Source organism: Neophocaena asiaeorientalis, unplaced genomic scaffold, assembly GCF_003031525.2.
Source record: "Neophocaena asiaeorientalis asiaeorientalis breed wild unplaced genomic scaffold, Neophocaena_asiaeorientalis_V1.1 scaffold77, whole genome shotgun sequence".
NCBI lineage: Eukaryota > Metazoa > Chordata > Mammalia > Artiodactyla > Phocoenidae > Neophocaena > Neophocaena asiaeorientalis.
In genome coordinates, this window is record NW_020174645.1 from 11,304,006 (window position 1) to 11,320,398 (window position 16,393).

General features: G+C 39.1%; 1 protein-coding gene and 1 non-coding gene across 4 annotated transcripts in view; one reads left to right on the forward strand and one right to left on the reverse strand.

The window, feature by feature from the left end:
- MED13L (mediator complex subunit 13L) overlaps nt 1-16,393 on the forward strand; it is a 251,722-nt gene that overhangs the window by 191,117 nt on the left and 44,212 nt on the right. For all 3 annotated transcript variants that reach the window (XM_024758571.1, XM_024758572.1, XM_024758573.1), the window contains 7 exons: nt 1,915-2,109; nt 2,476-2,664; nt 6,994-7,159; nt 9,080-9,184; nt 13,276-14,007; nt 15,035-15,260; nt 16,234-16,336. In XM_024758571.1, the coding sequence (XP_024614339.1) occupies nt 1,915-2,109; nt 2,476-2,664; nt 6,994-7,159; nt 9,080-9,184; nt 13,276-14,007; nt 15,035-15,260; nt 16,234-16,336 (1,716 nt within the window). The remainder of the gene's footprint in view (nt 1-1,914; nt 2,110-2,475; nt 2,665-6,993; nt 7,160-9,079; nt 9,185-13,275; nt 14,008-15,034; nt 15,261-16,233; nt 16,337-16,393) is intronic.
- Nucleotides 9,442-9,514, reverse strand: TRNAW-CCA (transfer RNA tryptophan (anticodon CCA)). Its single transcript has one exon. It is a non-coding gene; the product is annotated as a tRNA-Trp (tRNA).

Consider the following 16,393-nt stretch of genomic DNA (forward strand, 5'->3'; position numbering starts at 1 on the left):
CTCATGTAATTGTGTCCTGATTATTGCCTACATTTTCCTCCATCTTGCAACACATTTTAAGCTATTTACTTTATTATTCTGTAATTTTGGATGTTTTGTGTATGAACTACTATGTAATTCGAAATGACCCAATTCTCAAACTGTACACTTAAGAGTTGTACAGTATGTGCATATTTAAAAACTGTGTTATTTAAATACTGTGTCAGGATTATTTAAATACCGTGTTTCCTTGTTCTAGAGTCATTTAAAAGGCAGTTCAGATAGTAATACATGAGATTATTTAAATATTGTGTTTCCTTGACTCTGAAAGTGTTGAGGATCATCTGACTTTAGATTTTATTTATTTATTTATTTTTTGGCGTTGGGTCTTCGTTGCTGTGCGCGGGCTTTTTCTAGTTGTGGCGAGCGGGGGCTACTCTTTGTTGCGGTGCGTGGCCTTCTCATTGCAGTGGCTTCTCTTTGTTGTGGAACACAGGCTCTAGGCACACGGGCTGCAGTAGTTGTGGCTCACGGGCTTAGTTGCTCCGCGGCATATGAGATCTTCCTGGACCAGGGCTCGAACCTGTGTCCCCTGCATTGGCAGGAGGATTCTTAACCACTGTGCCACCAGGGAAGTCCCTGACTTTAGATTTTGTCGAGCAAAATAAAAGCATTTACTTATGATAATAGCAGAGGGCATTACTAGTCATGAGGAAAGATAGTATTGGCAATACCAGGTCCCTATAGACTACTTATTTTAAATCTTACTGGTTTCTTACTAATACCTTGAATCATGGACGACTTTGTGGGGCATTATCCTGCCTATTTCCCATGATTGGTGAGGAGAAGGTACATCCTTAGGGCAGGTGTTGGCATATAGATAATTATAGTGAACATAACCATATTGATGTGGAGATTTCCTAGAAGTGTTAAAACAGGAAAATTGCCCTTGATTATGTGTGTTGGTTAGATCAGTATTTTTATCCCATTTGGATCAGTATGGAACAGCAGAAAGGCAACACGAAATATATGATGTCTACAGCCATCTCTGTCTTGATTGATGTGATATATCATCCAGCTGTTAAAAAAATAAAGCCATCCCCCAAAATGGACTTCCCAGTTAATGCCTATGCTGAGATTTTTTATAAATCAGGATTAAGGAGAAGTAACCTTTATCCCCAGAAAAGTGTTATTCGGAAGGTCAAAATACTCACCATGAGACTAAGAACTGGCTGAGTTATACAGTATTACATTAGCTACATTTTTGTGTCTAGCTCAGTGAAAATGACATCGAGGTCAAACAGTGAAAGAATAAGAGAGAGAGGGACTTTGAATCCTTTATTTTGCGTAAAATAAATTTTATTTAGAGTTGTTTAATCAGCAGACCTCCAAAACAGTCATAATTGAAATTATACATAACATTATGTTTCAGACTTGGTACATTAAGGCTTTCCTGCTATTAGATGTTTTATGTATATATTATTTTAAAATTACCTCAAATATTTAGGAAGTCTCAGGAAACCATAGGAAGAATGTTCAAGTCCTAGACTGGTTTTGGGGTATATGTATTGAATGGTCTTCTTCTGTCATGGAAGATTCAGTATTCACATTGTATAAACTATTACCAAACAGATGTTTATATGCTTTAATGTATAGATAGTTTATATATTGTGTGTTGATATAGCTGTCAGACAGTGTTATACCTCCCCCATCTGATTTCCTTCAAAAATTGATTTGCGTTGAGAGGCATATAAATAAGAAGTACTAAAATGAGGAAGTTTTAAAAATTACACTTTAAAAGGAGTTAGGAAATAAAGAGCAATATACATTAAGTGATACTGTGCTTCACCCTAAAAATTACCATACATGTAGCATTACACTTAAGCAAGAATTACTACTGTGATCTGTAACGTATGTTTCTCCTCTCTGCTTTAGTACTGGTAAGTCCTTATGGCTTAAATGGCACGCTAACAGGCCAAGCATACAAGATGTCAGACCCAGCCACCCGTAAGTTGATTGAGGAATGGCAGTATTTCTACCCAATGGTGCTGAAAAAGAAGGAAGAATTGAAAGAAGAGGAGGAGTTGGGGTATGATGATGATTTCCCCGTGGCAGTAGAAGTAATTGTTGGTAAGAGAAAATATTTTGCCTGAAGAACTTAATTCAATCTTCTTCGTCTTCCTTAATTTAAAGAGATAATCATTCAGATTCATCAAAAATAATCTCCATAATTTTCCCATCTTTTTGAATTCTCTTGACACAGTGGTATTTGCTGAGTAGTTATCTTGCCTGAAGCACCAATGGTCCCCATATTCCAAATGCTATTATGATAATGTTGGAACACATGTTTAAATAGCTATTAACTTATGAAAGGACTAAACCTATCACTTTTGGCAGTACCTAACGACCTTTGACTCTGACCACTGGAATAATGAATTTGGCGGTCGAGTGTGAACTTTTTCTCAGGCCTTGTGCTCTCTCTCTCTTGCCTCACAGGTGGTGTTCGGATGGTTTATCCTTCAGCTTTTGTTTTGATCTCTCAGAATGACCTCCCAGTTCCTCAGAGTGTTGCTGGTACCGGAGGCCATATTACAGTTGGGCAGCAGGGACTTGGTAGCGTGAAGGACCCAAGTAACTGTGGGATGCCGCTCACCCCGCCCACCTCTCCAGAACAGGCTGTCATAGGTGAGTGCAGTCCGGGTGTGGAAGAGATCCCAGAAAGTCGTGTAGTTCCCTTGCCGTGGAACAGGTGAGAAAACACATTGAGAAATTCCTGGTGGAAGAGATGGAGATAGAGTAATGTGGGGATTTTACAAAATGGAGAAAGAAAATTGTAAACAAACAGAATTTATGAGCTCAGAATTTTAATTCTGCCTGTATTAGTCTTTCCTCAAATTACACAGTTTGTTTCTCGTAAGTTCTCCATGTGCATCTGCTCTTTTATACTGATGTGGGTGCATTTAGGAGACAAGATGTGAGTTTCTTTTCTTTCTTTCTTTCTTTCTTTCTTTTTTTTTTTTTTTTTTTAAAAAAAGGAAAATACTAAATCAGAGAATAGTTGATGCCTTTGCCCAATTGGCTGTTGCCAGCCAGGGACAAGTCTTGGATGAATTATCTTTCCTTATTATATTATAAAGTTAGTCTAACATCCAGGATCTCTGAATAAATGCCTTGTCCTTTCAATAATGTATTTGTCTACAGTAATGACAAATATTAATTACATTTGAAAAATTTGTCAATTTCAACATTCTTCCTTCTTGGAAAAATACAGAAATTGTTTAATTTGGGAGAATGTTGCCTTCTTTGTTGAGTAGTATATATCCTATATTAACTTTTTTGTTGTTGTAGTTGACTTCATTTTAATTGAAAATCTAGTCAGTGAGAAAAGGATACTCATCATACTTGAGCTGAAATGAGATTAATTATAGGTATTTAATGTGGGCCGTGTTGTCAGGAGCATCAGAGTAAGTAAAGCCTTGGCCGCTAAACTTTGAAAACAGACTGTCAGTCATGATACATGCTCATGATGTGGTGAGTTTCGTGAGGGTCAGATAAGACAGTTTTTCAGAGTTTCTAGCATAGTGCTTGGCATGTAGTGGCATTCAGTAAATGTTCATGGTTAAATAATATATTGGGGAAAAGTATAGACTTTGTGATTGAATCTAATTTTAAAACCTAGCTGTAGTTCCTACTAGGTGAGTGACCTTATTTAATTCTCATACTTGCTCTGAACACCAGTTTCCTTCTCTGTTAAATACTATAAAGTTTCCAGGGTTATTATACATATTAGATCACGTACTTGACAGTGCTTGGTAAACAATAAAGCAATATACAAACAGTAGTGTAAGAAATTTAAAGCAGTGCTCAAAGCTCCAGGTTCAGCACACAGTATTAAGTTATCTGGAAGGAATTACTCAGATACTGTGTGGGAGACAGAAATGGACAACACGTAGCCTTTGGGTTTTTTTGGGGAGGGGGGAGGGTTTGGCCGTGCCACATGGCTTGTGGAATCTTAGTTCCTCTAACAGGGATCGAACCCCTGCCCCTTGGAGTGGAAGCGGGAGTCCTAGCCACTGGACCACCAGGGACGTCCCTAGCCTTTGTTTTTAAGAGCCTTGTAGTTACTAAGATGGTGAAAAAATGTACTATGTCCGTCTCTAATATGGTAGAGCAGAGAATTTGGATGATCTCTTATGAAAGGATTTGCTGTCAATCAGTTTTTACTAAAACTACTTTAAACTGGGGCTTCCCTGGTGGCTCAGTGGTTGAGAGTCTGCCTGCCGATGCAGGGGACACGAGTTTGTGCCCCGGTCGGGGAAGATCCTACATGCCGCGGAGCGGCTGGGCCCGCGAGCCATGGCCGCTTAGCCTGTGCATCCAGAGCCTGTGCTCCTCAACGGGAGAGGCCACAACAGTGAGAGGCCCGCGTACCGCAAAAAAAAAAACTACTTTAAACTGAAAAAGCATAAAAATACTTGTATAGTTTTTTATAATAATATCATAGAGAAGATATATTTTAAAGAGTCTAGAATTATCAGTATTTTGAAAAATGTTAATCATATTTCATATCAAAGCTTGGATTTGGATTTTTAAGAGTTATACTACATAAGTTGGCATCAGTTTTTGTTTATGTTTGTTTTCGTTTTGCCTGGTACTTAGTGAAATTTGTGTTCACCTTATAACTGAAGGCCTGCTGTATGCATGATGCCTTGACCTTTGATCAGTTCAGAACTCTAAATCCATAATTCAAAAAAAAGAAGTTTGGGGACTTCCTTGGTGGTCCAGTGGTTAGGACTCTGTGCTTCCACTTCAGGGGGCACGGGTTCGATCCCTGGTCTGGGAACTAAGATCCCACATGCCGTGTGGGGCAAAAAAAAAAGAGAGAGAGAGTAAACCTAAAAAAAAAGTTGTTTTGTTATGGTGGGTTTCAAGTGTGTACCTTGTAACTATAGATATTCAGATTTCTTCCCTTCTAACTCTGTGTATGTCATTGTGCTAGGCCCTGGGTAAATAAATCTCTTGATGCCTTCTCATTCCCAAAAACAAACAAAACTAAAAATGACTGATATTTGTAATAAAATTAATTTGTCCAAGTTTATACATCATAATAATGTTGAATTTCAGCTTAGGACTCCTAACATTCCATCAGCAAGAGTCCTGCTCAGCCTTGTCATTCTGCACTTGACTGATGTTGAGCATTGCCGTGTTTTCCTAGACATAGGACAAAGTGGGTTACTTTGCCCCTTAGAATGGCCAAGAGTCTCCTAGATTAGCATGGATTCTCGGAGGGCCAAACAGTTCTGCCTCGTGTGGATAGGTACATCAGCTTGTGTTTTCTGTTTATGGAGATAATTGTGAGAAGAGACATTCACTATGCATTTAACAGCATGGAGTACAGTTCTCATTTAATTCCATATAAGGTCTGACTCACATTTTAGTTAAATCATTAAAAGCTACTGAAAAGCATTTACCCAACTTTAATCAGAAAAGATTTTGTGGCTTGCTTTCCCCGTGCCCTCTCCTGTTTTCGCCATAAATAATTCCCTTATGATACCATGGATTTACGATCTGTTTGGCTGTATTGTAGGGTGTTTGGGGGCAAAGGGCTATGTTATCTACTTCTCTTTGTTTCTTCACTTTGCCTAGTTTTATAATAGGCATTTGAAAATCCACTGTAAAATCAAAATGATTTATTTTGTACCATGAACCAAGTCAGAGAACTTTTAAGATAAAAGGTAGCAATGAAAGATCAAATTTCTTGTCTCCGTTAATTTATCTAATTTGTATTATAACAGTACTTTTCTGGAGAACAAGAAAGTTTCTGTTCCTAAGAATGTAAGCATTGGGGTTTGTTTTTTCTTTCTTTTTTTAAAAAATAGAGCTGAGGGGCTTCCCTGGTGGTGCAGTGGGAAGATCCCACATGCCGCGGAGCGGCTGGGCCCGTGAGCCATGGCTGCTGAGTCGGTGCGTCTGGAGCCTGTGCTCCGCAATGGGAGAGGCCACAACAGTGAGAGGCCCGGGTACCGCAAAAAAATAGAGCTGAGACTAACCATTCAACTCATATGATGGTTGTTTTGCAGTGATACCAAGAATATTAGTTTGTGATATAAGGTTGTTTCTTTCTTTTTCACACTACAGTGGAGGCCTTTCAGAGTGCTTAAAATTGATTATTTCAATCAAGATGTTTTGCATCGTAGTACTATCAAGAGTTAAAACCCACAATATGTTTATGAACTCAAATAGATAAAAGTAGTTGAATCAGAATTTAATACTGGAAATTGACTTCAGTATTTGTCTTGTATGAGATGGAAGTAGTAAAATACTTATAACCAATAACTAGTATTATCAGCAATTATAGTAGACATAGTAGAAAATGGATTGTAATACCAAGTACAGTTGGAAAAACTAAGTGGAGTTGTTAGAGAGAAACCAGTGAATTTTTAATCCTCTGATATAAAATGTTGAGTCAGCTTCTTTCAGTGTTTTAGTATTAAGCTTTCATAAGTAGTGTTAGGCATAAGGATGAACAGTTCCACACACAGATTTGAAATTTGACCTTCTTAAGAATTTCTTTCTCTTACCCAGGGCACTGCGTGCAGATGTTACACAGCCATTTAGCTACATGAGCATAAAGCTCCCTCTGCTGTTTTGTTCTGCCTTGAGACTTATTTACTGCATTGGGCTTTAAAAATTCAAACAACCCATGCATGTTTATATCTTTAATATTGTCATGTTTGAATCCTCCCATGTAAGTTGTCTCCAGTACCTGTGGAGCAGGAATGCCTCTGGATGGATATGCCATTGAGGGTATGTGAGTGTTGAGTATTGATGTGATTGAAAGCTATACTGATGCAAATTTACTCATAGCTACAGATACTGTTATTGTCAGGGGCAGCAACAGAGTTACATGATCAGTTTCAACAATGAAATATTTATGTTAAATAAGCCAGTAGTCTGTGCACTAGGAGACCTTTTCAGAAAATTCTGACGTTCCAAATTGTCTTTCTTTCCTAGGTGAGAGTGGAGGGACACAGAGTGCTGTCAGTCACCTAGGTTCCCAAGATGGGGGGGTGACAACTATGCACAGTCCAAAGAGATCGGGGAAGATTCCTCCAAAACTCCACAATCATATGGTCCACCGAGTCTGGAAGGAATGCATCCTCAACAGAACGCAGTCCAAGTATGTTTTTTGCATTCTGTCTGGATCGTGGTTTAGTAACCATGTCTTTTATTACTACATGAAGAGGATCAGTCACATTGTGCTGTTGTGTGACCACACCCTGAGGGGGTCACTGGATTGTTAGTTCATCTTTTGGAACATAATAGGGTAAAATTCAAAACAAAGATGTTAAATAATTTGACTATCCAGGAAAAATTTGAAGTTCCTGATCATCTCAAGATTGTCATGGTGTTCATCTGACATTTTTTAGCACAGCTGGCTCAGAGATTCACTCTGAGTGTCAGGACAGTAATTGTGGGTTTGGTTTTTCCCTGTATACCTACTAATGAATGTTTCCTGTTTACAAAGGGAAATGACCTTCTTTGCCATGTTTTCTATTATACATTAGCCTCATGCTTTAATTGACAATGCATTTCTGAACTGAACTGTTGACAATTAGAGGGGTGTTTAGTAGCTGCTGTGCTTCTGTTTGTTGACTTGGGGAAATTCTTTTCTTCCCCTACTCAACTTCCCTTCCTTGCCCCACCTCCCTCCCGTCCATCCCCTCTGACCTCCCTCCTTCCTTAACATAGTTTTGGAAAAGAAGAGGAATTGATTCTAAGAAGAGATGGCTGGTGATTATTTTAATTGCAGGAATGATAATGTCAAACAGTAGTCAGTAAATACTATTTCACTTATCAAGAGTTACATAAACATATTCAGCATATTTTCACATCTGTTTTGATATGACTGAGGTGTCCAACTTTTTGATTGATACAGATAAACAAAAGAGTCTTCATTCTCTGGAGCAGAATAAATATGGACATTCTTGTCAGTAATTCCTAAGAATTCATTTAGAAGCCAATTAAGTGTTTCTTCAGTGACTGCTACTCAAAGCTTTATATACACAATTAAAACCTGTCCTTTGGACCTAGCTTTTAGGAAATTCCTACTATGTATTTATTTCCCAAATAGTTGGCTCTAGAATAGGCTACTAAAGAAGATTTAGTAGAGAAAAATCTAAAATAATTGCAGTGGGAAATCATATGTCAAGTTCTAGAATTTAAAAGGTATCTCTATTCACTTTAAAATGATCTTTTCCTTTAGAATTATTGGTACAGATATTTTCACTTATGTCTGCGATGCCTAGACAATTTCCATGTTAACATTTTCTTTTTCTTTTCCTTTTATTTACCATCTTTGATTTTTATCACTACTAACCTTTCCACCAAGTCTAACAAATCAGAGGCCTTCTATCAGCAGCACCGAACAGGGAAGTGAGACACCCAGAAAGGCGGGGGGGGGGGAGCGGGGAGAGCAAGCGAAGTCCTTGCAGAGCCATCAGTGAAACACTTTGCAGTACCAGCTGTAGCAAAATCAACGATACAGAAATACTGCCGAGTGTTCTTATTTATGCAGTAGTAGACATCTACTTTTTGCTACCAATTATTAGTAACATGCAGGAGATATATTTGATTTTTGTGTTTTAGTTCACATCACTTGTGTGGAGTGCTGCCCTTAAATGCTAGTAAATATAGGTGTTTTAAGAGTGATTTAAACAGTCTATCTGAGGGTATATAATTCATAGATGCTGTGAAAAGATAATTTTTTTAAATCTAAAATTTCTACAGAATTTAGGTGACTTTTTAAAAACCAACAGATAATATTGCCAGGTAGTGTTTTAATTGCTATGTGTACCACCCATGTTAAAATGTATATTAAACTTAAATAAAAATATTTGGAATCCCGACTCTTCTAGTGCATGGCAGTAGTAGTTGCCTTTCCCACCCCAGCAACCTCCCTCCTTGAGTTGCTTTCAGTCATCTATCAGCAAGATACCATTACTGTGTAAAATGTATTCATGTCTTTCTAACATTTTCCCCCCAGAGGTATGGATATTATCTCATGTTTACACAAGCCACATTTTTTAACCTTTTTTAGGAGGAGCCAGATGTCAACTCCAACTCTTGAAGAAGAGCCTGCTAACAATCCTGCTACTTGGGATTTTGTGGATCCAACCCAAAGAGTCAGCTGTTCTTGCTCTAGGTAGGTAGGGGCCAAGGCAGAACAGTATGATAGAACATTTCGTTGGTTGTCTCCTGGCCTCTCAGACCACTTCTTCCACATCATTTTGCTTTATTTTGTTTTATTATTTATGTATTTTTAATTTTTTATTATTTTTAAAATATTTATTTATTCATTTGGCTACGCTAGGTCTTAGTTGCGGCATTGAGATCTTCGTTGTGCCTTGCAGGGTCTTTAGTTGAGGCATGTGAACTCTTAGTTGCGGAACGTGAGATTAGTTCCCTGGCCAGGGATCGAACCTGGGCCCCCTGCATTGGGAGCACGGAATCCTAACCACTGGACCACCAAGGAGGTCCCCGCTTTGGTTTGTTTTTAAATCTTCTGCTTCCAGTGGTGGAAAAAAGCTTGGTGTTTTTCTTCTATGCAGATGCTACAGTTTTATTGTTGGGACTCAGAATGAGCCTTCTTAGACAACTGGCCCTGTTACCAAATTGCTCCCACAGATTTCTTCAGGATAACTTCTTCAGAACTGAAAGCATCAGTTTGACAAGACAGTCTCTTGCCATTTTAACTGAGTTTATTTAATTACTCTTAATTATAAAGTTGAGATAAATATCAAACAGGTTGGCTTGAATTAATAGAATTTGGATTAAATAGACCTTTCATAGAAAATTTTTGTTGTTGGTGCTCGTGTTTTTTGGTGACTGAAGTAGGTATGTGGTGATAACACCTGCTGAAAGCTAAAATTATTGCTCATTCATTTAGATATTTGAATGGAAACCCAAATTATTTTCTGTAGAAAATTTTTGCACTCATGTATGTTCCCTTGACTTATCACTCCTTGTGGTAATAGAGAATCTTATTGTCACAGATTTTCATGGGGGTTCTTAAATTTCTTAAGTGTATATCAGCCTTACCCCCCTCCCCCACCAGCTCAGCTCACTGTAGGAGCATGTGGCGATGATTATTCACTTAGTGAGCAACTTAGAGTATCTTTGCTTCCATTTGATGCTGCTCAGTACTTCGGCCAGTTGAGATAAGTGTACTTGGAAGATGGCCATTCATTTCTCTAGTTTAGACCACAGGGTTCTTAATGTGGCATATATGAATAGGCTTTGGGCTAGGGAGGTGGTATGGTGCCCGAGAATCTCTGCAAACACACATACACACGTGTGCACATGTGTGTTTGTACACTTAGGCAGCAGTTTTGACAGCTTCTTCCTGTTCCCCCTTCCCTATAAATTGATTCTCTTTTATCAAGCTCTGCCTTGGTAGTCAGCTTTTTGTTGAGATGCTGTAAGTACCTAATGAAACTCTTTGATTGAATTTTCAAGGAGGATGTTTTCAATGATATTATTTGCTCATTAAGGGTCCTCTTTCTGAGCATGTGAGAATCTCTCTAGTCTCAGGATAGGTGTGGTATACCAGCTGAATACCTGGTTTACTTTCATCTCTAGGCCATTGTAAATTGTGTGACAAAAAGTATTTTCCTATGAACAGTGGCTTCTAAACAGCTTACAGCCAAGTTATGGTCCACCTTTAGAAAGTACATAGGATAAAAAGTTTAGTGTATTTAAGTTCACTTGTGCCTGCATCTTATTTTTCCTGCTCTTTTCCTTAATCTATATTTTTTTCACTTTTTAAAAATAACTTTTTTTACTGATTTCTATCACATTTTTATTTACTACCTTGCATTATTTTTACCTGAAGTGTAAATAAACAAATAACACTTTTTCTTTTGTCCTCCGGAGTTATTGCTCTATTTCCTCACCAAATTCTTATACCCTTCAGGTCTTATTTGTAGACATGCATTTGCATTCTATTCCACTGACTTCTAAATGTTTATCTCTAGACCTGACTTCTTACATGTACTCTAATCTTGTATTTGGGGGAGTGCTTTTAAGATAAACCCTTACTATCGATATACCTGTTTCCTCACAAACCAGGTACCCGATTGCAGTCATTTTTGTCACAGTTTTCCCCTTCTCAGCCTAGAAACTTTATTTATTTATTTTTCTTAATTTTCTAGATCAATTTTATCATTGCATTTCACAATGATTTCCTTTGAAATGTCTGTTATAGTCATTCTACTTTCCTTATTCTTTTAGTCACCATGTGTTTCTGCACTATTTGGCCCTGCCTCTGATTTCCCTCCCATTAAGGCCAAACCACTCATATAGTTAGCCTTCTGAGCCTGATCTTCCTGCTGCCTGCCTCAGTGAGGTCCCTTACCTGTTCACAGATTTGCAATGATGGTCTGTTACTTACTGGTGTATCCCTTATTCTAACCATTCCACAATGTAGTTGAGTTGTTAAATGCAGTTGCAAAAAATGACTTTATAAGATTATCCACTTTGCAAAAAGTCCTTACTTTGAAGAGGCTACTATAAAATATCTGTCAAAGGACTGGTGTGGTTAAATGCTCTCTGAGAAAATCCAAATCAAAAAGTTTTATGTGAAAGACTTTTAGAGCTTAGGTCTTAAAGTAAGCACCCTTAGAAGATATTGATATAATTGAGATATTTTCAGATGAGACATTTCGTCTCTTACTGTGGTACTTTGCCCTGGAGATTTAAAGTCCAATTTTTGCCTTATTGACAATAGCCTTATGCATAGACAACCTTCTTCAAAGTCAGGATTTTTTTTTTTTTTTTAAAGTGTAGCAAAGACTTTGGCAAGAGTGTTTTCAGATTATCTACTGCAAGATTACCGAACCCGTTATGGAATGGTCCTCTCCTCACACTATTTAACGGCCTTATGGGGCAGGGTGGCCATCCTGCTGTCCCACTAAACCATCCCATTATGCCACACAAATCCGTTTTACTTCCCACTAGGGCATTGTTTAGTGCAATGCAACAGTAATTTAATGCCACCCTAGTGGCCTCAGAGAGTTACTGATACACTGGCAGGAGAGCTTACATTTTTTCTGGGAGTGATTTATATATTGGGAGGAACTGGCTGACCTGCTATATAACTTTTTTGCACAGATTAAACCTTAGGATCATCTAGTGGGCCCTTACTGAGCATTTCTCACACCCATGCTTGCCAAGAAGTGTGTTAGGATGTGAGCAGACTTGCTATTCCTGCTTAGATAGTACAGATGCATTTGTATGTGTGTGTTGTTTTAATATTCACTCACAACCTTCTGCTTCTGTCTCATTTTAACATGTTTCTGTAAGATCCAAAGTTGTCTTTTATCCCTTCTTTCTTGGATAATAGTAGCATATAAGGTTCCTAGTATATTTATCCTATTAAATATTCTTATTTATTTATTTTTCCCTGCTTTGGGTCTTCGTTGCTGCACGCAAGCTTTCTCAAGTTGTGGCGAGTGGGGGCTACTCTTCCTTGTGGTGCGCGGGCTTCCCATTGCAGTGGCTTCTCTTGTTGCGGAGCACAGGCTCTAGGGCGCGTGGGCTTCAGTAGTTGTGGTGCACAGGCTCAGTTGCTCCTTGGCATGTGGGACCTTCCCGGACCAGAGATCGAACCGGTGTCTCCTGCACTGGCAGGCGGATTCTCAACCACTGCACCACGAGGGAAGTCCCCCTATTAAATATTCTTAAAACTGACCCTTAGTTTCACACTTTGGGGGAGAGTTGCATAGTTATCTTATTCCTGATTTACAACACTATAAGCTTTTATAAACCATTCTTTTTTTTTTTTGATTAGCCATTCTGTATTGGAGTTGGTAGAATGTTGTAAAATAGAAATTGGAAGCTTTTTTTTGGTTCTTTTCTTGACAGATGATCTCATTACTGTTAGTTTTAAAATGCAATATGAATAGATTGTCTGAGGCCCTCACCAAACCTGAAAGATTTGGGGATTTTCAAATTAGTATTTTTGTAGAGGTTAGCAGCATATTAATTAATGTTTCTTAAGTTCATCTCTTATCTACTTAACTTGTATGTAACTGGTTCATTGTTTTCTGTCAGGGTGTGTTGCAGTTTTTAGTCATTATCAATATATTTAACACCCAGAGTCCATTTAGATGTATTATTGCATATGACGTGTGCTTAAAAAGACATAACCTTGTTAGAGGCATCTCTTTTGTAATTAGAATGATGCAGTTATTTTCATCTGTGTATTTACTGACTTCATTTTAATTCTCATTTCAGGCATAAACTTTTAAAACGTTGTGCAGTAGGACCCAGTCGACCTCCCACAATATCACAACCAGGGTTCAGTGCAGGACCATCATCATCTTCATCTTTACCACCTCCTGCTTCTTCTAAGCACAAAACAACAGAAAGACAGGAAAAGGGAGACAAGTTGCAAAAGAGACCCTTGATACCATTTCACCATAGGCCCTCTGTGGCCGAAGAGTTATGCATGGAACAAGATCCACCAGGACAGAAGCTAGGCTTGGCAGGGATAGACTCCTCCTTAGAGGTGGCTAGCAGTAGGAAGTATGATAAGCAAATGGCCGTGCCTTCCAGAAATACAAGCAAGCAAATGAATCTGAATCCTATGGATTCACCTCATTCCCCTATTTCCCCTCTGCCGCCAACACTCAGCCCTCAGCCACGAGGTCAGGAAACGGAGAATTTGGACCCACCATCTGTCCCTGTGAATCCGGCCCTCTATGGAAATGGGCTAGAACTCCAGCAGTTGTCTACTCTGGATGACAGAACTGTCCTCGTAGGCCAAAGACTGCCTCTGATGGCAGAGGTCAGTGAGACCGCCTTATATTGTGGGATTAGGCCCTCGAACCCAGAGTCATCAGATAAGTGGTGGCATAGTTATCATCTCCCATCCATTGATGATGCTGAGTTCCGGCCTCCAGAGCTCCAGGGTGAGAGATGTGATGCCAAAATGGAGGTAAACTCAGAGAGCACTGCATTGCAAAGGTAAGGTGACTCTCCACCCCATCCACATGATCACCCATCAGAAGCCCAAGGCCGTAGGTTCCCAAGAATCAGGGCCTTCAGATCCAAAATTGAAGAGGCCTTTCTTCACCATTCTAGACTCTGCATTTGGAAAATGTTTAAAAGTCAAATGCTTTATCCATCGTGAGGTTTACCACACATGTCATTATTTCAATGCTGGCATAAAAAGGTTTCATCATAGGATTAGCTATACTAGTATCGCTTTATTTTTGGCCTGCTGTTTGTTAATCAAAGGATATAGCTTTATGGGACCTTCCATATTGTGGTCAGTGCCCTCTTTGTATGTTCACACTTTTAAGGAAGGCTTTGCATGCATTCAGGTATGAATCACGCATCTAGTAATAATACTTCAGAGTGCTTTTGAGCTACCCATTATTCTAAACAGTTTACACAGATTATCTCATTTAATTTTCACCACAGCTGTATTGCTACCTTAATTTCATAGCTGAGAAAGAAACTAGGGTCATGCAGTTAGTAAATGACACAGGTGGAATTTGAACCTGGACAGTCTTGTCAGAGCCCACCTATGGTCTTAAGTGGAATCCGTAGAATCAGAGACAAAAGTATATGTTCTTGACAAAAGCTACTGAGATTTACTTAATTGTGAATACAATCTCTAAAATACACTTGTAGGTAAATATTTAGGTGTTTTTTGTTTTTGTTTTTTTTTGCGGTACGCGGGCCTCTCACTGTTGTGGCCTCTCCCGTTGCGGAGCACAGGCTCTGGATGCGCAGGCTCAGCGGCCATGGCTCATGGGCCCAGCCTCTCCGCGGCATGTGGGATCTTCCCGGACCGGGGCACGAACCTGTGTCCCCTGCATCGGCAGGCAGACTCTCAACCACTGCACCACCAGAGAAGCCCTTTAGGTGTTTTTTTTTTAAGTTTAGTTTAAGCTTTACAAATGCTTTAAATCATTAAATGTTGCTTTAAAAAAAATCTAATCTCTTTATGTTTCTTGCTTAAATTGTCATTTGTTTTCTCTTTCAGACTCTTAGCACAACCTAACAAACGGTTTAAAATCTGGCAAGACAAGCAGCCCCAGATGCAGCCACTCCACTTCCTTGACCCATTGCCTCTATCACAACAACCTGGAGACAGTTTGGGAGAAGTCAATGACCCGTACACCTTTGAGGATGGTGACATAAAATACATCTTCACAGCGAACAAAAAATGCAAACAAGGGACAGAGAAAGATTCCCTGAAAAAGAATAAGGTACCATTTAACATAGAGAGAGTCCAGCCTGCTGTGGGTTTCAGTCTATGTCAGTACAGCACATGTGGGAAGACTTTGGAGGCAGAATGTTTGAGATAGTCTTGCCTGATTGCTCTGTCCCCATATTCATGCTCTTGGTACTATTGTATCGAACAGCGTATTGTTCCTTTTTATGTCATGGCTCACCTTTGTTCAAAAGTCAGCCGAACATAAATGAAGCCTCATATTTTCCAGGCTATAGCTTGTACGGTGCATGTTTCCTCTCATATGCTAATTCTTGTTGGCCTATGCTCCCTGCTTATTTCTTTTTAATTATTATTCCAAAATACCCAAAATGTAAGAAAAAATCTTGGTAACAACACCTCCTGTTTATTGAGCGCTCACTGTGTTTACTGTGCTAAGCGCTTTACCTCTATGTCTCTCTGAATTAATACCAGCACCACTCCAAGACTGTGTCAGTATAATTGTACTGGTTCCATTGTCATATGGGTGTCTGCTGTCTTTAGCCTTAAGTTTTAAAACATTCTAAACTACTGGGCTATTTAAAGAGGTATTCTTAAGAATAGAGGAAGTAAGACAAGAGGGACCAGTATAGTTCAGGAGAATACTTCTTAGAGTCCTTTACAGAGATCCATCTAGATCCAAAAAGCTTGAAGCATAATTCAGCAACCAAACTACTATATTAAAGGCAGCTTTTACCACCATGGCAGGCCTGTAAGCACATGCCACCAGTGCCATGAGGCATAAAACCCTGACTGACCCAGATTGAGGGGAAAGCGTGGGAGTTTTTGGTTCGGTTTAAATTCAGGGAAAAGGACATATCTTTTATTTCCTTTGGTTGCATAGACCATGGTTTATCATACTTGTGCTCATAACAAGTTCCATTCTACCCTCTAATTCTTTGTGTTCTCCCTCATATTCCACACTTTGGGTTGGTGTTCATGTGTTTTGTTTGGCTGAATTTATTATACAGTCAGAGGATGGATTTGGTACCAAGGATGTCACTACACCAGGTCATTCCACGCCGGTGCCTGAAGGGAAAAATGCCATGTCCCTTTTCAGTTCTACTAAAACAGGTGTGTACAATGATTATTTGCCTCACTTGGATTGTTGCTAAAATAAATGCGAGGGAG